The sequence below is a fragment of the Myotis davidii genome, unplaced genomic scaffold (genome assembly GCF_000327345.1).
Source record: "Myotis davidii unplaced genomic scaffold, ASM32734v1 scaffold914, whole genome shotgun sequence".
In the NCBI taxonomy this organism is placed as follows: Eukaryota; Metazoa; Chordata; class Mammalia; order Chiroptera; family Vespertilionidae; genus Myotis; species Myotis davidii.
Genome location: NW_006285484.1, coordinates 741,499 through 747,610, shown reverse-complemented (window position 1 = coordinate 747,610; position 6,112 = coordinate 741,499). Strand labels below are relative to the sequence as shown.

At 47.6% G+C, this 6,112-nt stretch overlaps 1 protein-coding gene across 11 annotated transcripts in view; it reads right to left on the bottom strand.

Moving 5' to 3' along the window:
- MPP4 (membrane protein, palmitoylated 4) overlaps positions 1–6,112 on the bottom strand; it is a 32,114-nt gene extending 26,002 nt beyond the window's left edge. For 2 of the 11 annotated variants that reach the window (XM_015559115.1, XM_015559116.1), the window contains exons 1-6: positions 5,806–6,112; positions 4,431–4,609; positions 3,499–3,620; positions 2,053–2,130; positions 1,755–1,835; positions 499–630 (exon numbers count right to left, since the gene is read on the bottom strand). In XM_015559115.1, the coding sequence (XP_015414601.1) occupies positions 499–630; positions 1,755–1,835; positions 2,053–2,130; positions 3,499–3,620; positions 4,431–4,509 (492 nt within the window). In that variant the 5' untranslated portion in view covers positions 4,510–4,609; positions 5,806–6,112. The remainder of the gene's footprint in view (positions 1–498; positions 631–1,754; positions 1,836–2,052; positions 2,131–3,498; positions 3,621–4,430; positions 4,610–5,805) is intronic. The other 9 variants (XM_015559110.1, XM_015559112.1, XM_015559114.1 and 6 more) reach the window with 8 other exon arrangements.

The following is a 6,112-nucleotide window of genomic DNA, read 5'->3' as shown; positions in this document are numbered from 1 at the left end:
CCCTGAGTTCTCTAACCACACAGACATAAACCACATTTAGATCCTTCCACAGATAAAGAAACCTCCCACAATTACAACCTAATCAAGGGGGCTATTCCTAGAAAATCAAATGGATGCCTTAGTTAGCTTCCCATTAATGGGGGGGGGCAGGGAACTTAGGCAAATAATTGGAATTGAGTGAAATATTTGTACATGCCAGAAAGCCAAATAATCAAATATATGTCTTATCTCATAGCTCTTTCAAAAAAGAAAAGCACTACACGGAAATCTTTCCTCGTGGAAGCATTACAACATGTGATGTGCGTGAAGCCACACGCAAAAGTCCTTAAGATCCAGGTTAGCCATTATTACTGCAGGTGCCCCTCACATGCTCTCTGAGTGCCTCAGACTGTGCCTGGGAGCACAGGCAAGAATATGGCCAGGTAACCACTAGAGATCATCGAGTTCATCATGAACCCTGGTCTGATTCTAACTGAAATTATAAAATGGTTGTCTTACCAGGGGCTGTTGGTTTTTCACCAAACAAACAATCCTCATTGCTTCCTCACCCTCGGGGATATTGTCCGGCAGTGGGGGTAGAAGGGGCTCAAAATCTTTCTGAGCCACAGTGTCATGGGCACTGAGCAAGGCCTGGGGACAGAGAAGGACAAGGTGAACAGACGTCACACATGGACATAGCCATCTAGGAGACAGTGACTTGACACTATGTAAGACACAATGACAGCCATCAACACACACATGCCAGGTGCAGTTCTAAGCATTTTATAAAGTGGATGGACTCAGTCTTCAGGATACTCTGTGAGGCAGGAACACTTATTGTCCCCATTTTACAGGTAAACAAGCAAGACACAGAGAGGTTAAGCAATACTCAATATATTCTTTCATCTCTGTTCAAATGTATGATTCTGTCACGTTCTCATTTCCTGGAAACCCATTTCATCCATGGTGCTCCTATGACCTTCAACGAAAAACAACTTTTCTAATATTTTCCCTAATGAAGGCAGAATAGGGGGGTGGCAGTAATCAAAACACCTTACTTGCTTAACCTGTCACCAAAATTTCATGTGGAACAGGATTAGAAAAAATAGTTCCCTGGTTTAAGGTATGATTAAAAGTTCCTTCTAACGACCCACTATGTTAAACTTTCCATTCCAAGGGGTGGGGAAGCAGTCCTACAGCCCTGCCTAGGTATGTGGGGCAGAGCTTCATTGGAACTCAGAGAAAATTCTCTAGAGTTATCTTGTGAACTACAATTTTTCACTCATAAATTCCATTGCTCCAAATGCAGACATTCTCCTGAAGTTCTCATGTGCTGATAAATTGACCCCAAAATCTGACTTTTCTTCTGCCATCAAATGTTCTCCATGTACCCTCTGTCCCCATAGAGCTAATCATCACTATGCTGTGATTCCTACATACCTTCACACACTTTATCCAAAACTTAAAATGTTCCCAAGATGGAAGGGAAGGATGCTACCTTGGTTGCGCCGGAATTTTAGAGGCTTTGCAGGGAGGGAAATAAGACACCATGGAAAGTTCTGGATGTCTCCTCATAAATACGTCAGGCGTGGCTCGTGACTGACACCTCGAGCCGCTCATATCTGACCCCTACATGTTTTGATACAAACGGCAGGTCTCCCATGTACGGCAATAGGACATGTATTCAGAGAGCACATTTTCCAGCACATTCTTTCCTTTCCCTCCTTTGTCTATGTGCCAGGTGGGCATGTCTTATCCGTTTAGCAAGGACTTGCCTTAAAGTGCGGAGCCTGGAGGATTTGTCTCAGCTCCTGGATCTCGGGGGAGCCAGGGGCTGCATGTAACATCTCCACGACCTGGTTGATGAGAAAGCATACATTGTGAAATTGTTTAATGTGGGAGACAGCCGGCCCATTCCCTCCCTTCTAGTAAAGCTCAATGAGGAACCCTCAGTGGATGCATAATCATCCATCAGACTTCCCACCAGCGCCTTTGATTTCTTTAAAGAAGCCCCGTGAGTCAAGTGCATCCCATTCAAGCTCTACTGTTCTGTGGGACTACAGGCCACCTCACCTCATGGGACAGCGCCTGTGCCTGGGAGGTGGCAGGAAGGAGTTTCTTCCCTTTAAATTCCTGGAGGCAGTCATACACCTGCAGAGGGCGGAGGTACGAGAACAAGAAGGGCGTGTCCATCACAGACCAGCTGACATCCTGGGGGTCAGCATCTCCAAGGGAAGGAACAGCCTGAGAGTCGCACAGCAGCTGGGCAGCCGTGTGGGCCTCTAATAAGGGGTCTCCGGTTGTCAAGGAGAAGTGAAGCCAAGCTGGGTGGTTCTAATGCTCCAAAGGCTCCCCTCCTGGTTGCCATGGCAAAGTGACCTTCCCTAACTGGTTTCACTGAAAAAGACTCAAAATTTACTCTTGTTAAACCAAGAAAGAGAGGGGTTTCTAGGACTGAGACCAATGGCGACTTGGGGCCAGACCCCCGCAAGGCCCTGGGCTGGGCAGCTGGGCGGATGTGAGCTCTGGGATCAGCGTTCGCCCGAGAACGTGAACAAAAGGCCGGGCGCACAGATGCTTATTTGCACTCCACTCTTATCTTGTTTGTTCCCTCCTCCTTCCCTAATTCTCCAGTAAAAGTTCATTTATAAAAATTCCAACTTTGTCTCTGCTGACCCTTAGGAGTTATTACCAACCAGGACCTAGGGTTGGACCGAGTCCACCAAGGCCCGCTGGCTCCACTGTGCAGCCCTTCGTCTCATTGTAGACACATCGTGTTTCTCTTAAGGATGCAGAACTGAGACCTAGAGGCCGGGGCAGCCCAGTCTCCTCCCTCCAGAGCTGGAAGCTGCACTTTCTGCCCTGCCTCAGGGCCAGTACTCAGTGTCCCAGACCCACTAGGCTGCTGCACTGAGGCAGGAGCATCAAGCACAGACGCTCAGTGTGAGAAGGGCAGCGCCTTCAGTGACACACAGCTCCTCCAGGAGGAAACGCACCTGGCAGCAACCCGGTGGGGTTTCCCCAGCTCTCCTGAGATATAAGTGATAGATAACACTGTGTAAGCGTAAGATACAAACGTGGCTGCTTTGTGATCCCAGGGCCCTGGGGAGAAAAGAAAGGAGCTGCCATGCTCTTTACCATCTAAGTTAGTTCCTTCCTAAACTAAGAGGTTTGTTAGCTCTTTCTGAGAACTGCCCTCTAAGAACTTTTCCTGCCTGGCCAGTGTAGCTCAGTGGTTGAGCATCGACCTATGAACCAGGAAGTCACGGTTCGATTCCCGGTCAGGGCACATGCCCAGTGTGGGGTGTGCAGGAGGTAGCTGGTCAATGATTTTCTCTCATCATTGATATTTCTCTATCTCGCTCTCCCTTCCTCTCTGAAATCCATAAAAATACATTTAACACATTTAAAAGAGAACGTGTTTCCAAGTTGGAATTTCCTGCCAGCGACACGCGGCCCTGCTGGGTAGGCGGTTTCTGCCCCTGGGATAGGCCAAGACTTCTGAGCATCAGGGCGCACCTTTAGCAGAGCCTGCAGCCACGGGGAGTGGAGGAGGTCGTACAGGAGACACAGTCCGCTCACGTCTCGGCTGTAGAACAAATTCAGCTCTTGCAGCACAAGCCTCAGGATTTGGGAGAGACCTGGGAAAGGCAGAGGGCAGAGTCAGGGTGGCAGGCAGGTGGAGGAGGCAAGAAGGTGGTGTACATGTGAAGGACAAGTCAGCCGGGACGTGCCACGGGGGCTCAGGAGTGGCCATGACACTGGATTTTATGCCAGAAGATCTGCCTTCAGGCCCTATTCTGTCACTTGCTCAGAAAGTCACCGAACTACCTGGGACCCAGGTTCCTGTGGCAAAAAGAGAGTATGTTAGCTCTCCCATAGGGTTGCTGCCAACCCCTGATGAAATAAGAGTCATAGTACACAGATGGAAGATATTGTGAGAGCAATATTGCTTTTATTCTCCCCAATCTTACCAGCCTTTGGCTTATTCCAAAACGATCTAGTTGTTTTCTGGGTACTCCTTCCCTAATTCAAACAGAGAGTCATTTGTCTACCCTCTCTGAAAATGCTTATTGAAAGTGTGATTGAAAAACTCTCACTCCCAATAAGTTTTTAATACACTGCTTAAAGGGGCTGACCAGATTTTCGTGAGTGCTCGGTTTTTTAGAAGTGTTTTCATAGAAATTCTATTTGATGCAGTGACATTTTGAATGTGAACAAGTTATGAAGCTCTAAGTTTAGGTAAGACATTGGGTCAATATCTTTCCTTCCTGCCCTGAACATTACTTAGACTTATAACCAATACATGTGGTAGGACACTCAAACATGTACAGGACTCTTATAGGAATCGCAGTAAATCTATCAGAATTTGACCCATGTATTTGATCACATGTTCAGAGTGATGGTATCAGACCTCCCTAGCTTAGAAACAGGATCCGGGAGCCACATACCATCCTCGGGATTGGACGGCGTAGAACGCGTCAGGTCCTCCTTGTCGGGCGGGTCTGCGCCTTTGTCTGAGTGTATCATCCTCCCGCCTGAGCTCCCAGAGAGAATCCAGGCCTGGGGAGCAGGTCAATAGACAGCACACCGCTCACACAACCACGCTGGCCACGCAGCTCTTGGCGCCCTGAAATGCATGTTCAACAGCACTTCCTGGGCAAGCCAGGCCTGTGCTACACACTGGGATCCTCAGCAAACACACAAAAAACTCTTGCACTGTGGTCCTGACTCTCTGACCAGCACTAGTTGTACAGAAGAGAAAACTGCTATTTCATAAAACACTCCCTCTACGGCGCCCTTTGCCTAGTTGCTTTTACCATCACTCAGAGCTTGGAAGCCTCCCTGGCCTGACTGACTCAGGAGCCCTGTTCCCTCTCATTGTACCAGAGTCGTGTGTTACTGCTGAGCCACACTCTTAGAATTTACTTTCTATATTGCTTTAGGCAGGTTTATTTATTTCTTTATTTTTTAAAATGTTTTTATTGATTTCAGAGAGGAAGGGAGAAGGAGAGATAGAAACATCTCCGATGAGAGAGAATCATTGATCGGCTGCCTCCTGCATGCCCCCTACTGGGATTCAGCCCACAACCCAGGCCTGTGCCCTCAGCAGAATCGAACACGGGACCTCCTGGTTCATGGGTCGATGCTCAATCACTGAGCTACACCGGCTGGGTTGCTTTAGGTAGGTTTAATTTCAAGAAACAGAATCCCAAAACAACAGTGGCTTAACAGAAGTTTATATCCTGCTCATGTAAACTTCCAGAGGCGGAGACAATCCCGGGCTGGTCGGGCAGCCTTGCTCCATGAAGTTCTCAGTGGGTTCTTTCCACTCAGCCCTCCACCACTCCGGGGGCGGTGTGCTCCTCACCCTCCTGCTCCAGGTGGTGGCTGGAGGCCAGCCGTCACATCTACAGTTCAGCCAGCAGGCCAGGTGCCCTTCACAATGAAGAATCGCCTCATGCCTTGTGTAACCCTCAAATGTCCACTGCACGTTCATGTGACTGGAAGAAAACCTCTATAACTATCTGAGCCTAGAACTCAACTTTTCTTTCTTTTTTTTCCTTCTTCTAATCAATAGACAAGCATTTATTTAAGGCCTATTTTATACCAACTCAGTAATTGCCACAAGGGAATTTTTCTTTACATATAAATACAAAGTACTTTTGCAGTTTTAACATACACTGAATTTTCAGGAATGCTACTAAATGCAACTAAACCACGTAGACCAGAAAGCCCAGAACTGTACCTTTAGCTATTGAGAACGGACAGAAGGGCAGACAGGTGGATCCCCGGCATTGAGGACCACTCAGTAGGGTCTCTTACCTGCGAGATGGCAGACACGTAATGTTGCTGGTATCAAGGGAAAAGCTTTATCGGGAAATTAGCTGCTTTCAGCTGCCAGTCACCTCGCTGTTCCAGATTAAATCTCTGCACATCCTCTTTGATTTAATCCACAGACGCCTAACCATTCAATGACTCCCAAGCCTCCCCTGTCACAAATCTTAAGTAGTCCTTACACTGAAGAGTCTAGTAATTCCTCCCATTTTAAACCTTCCTGTAGTATTTTCTCTCTCATTGTCAGCACATTGCTAATGGTTAGATTAATACTTGTGTTGAGTGTTTCAGGGAT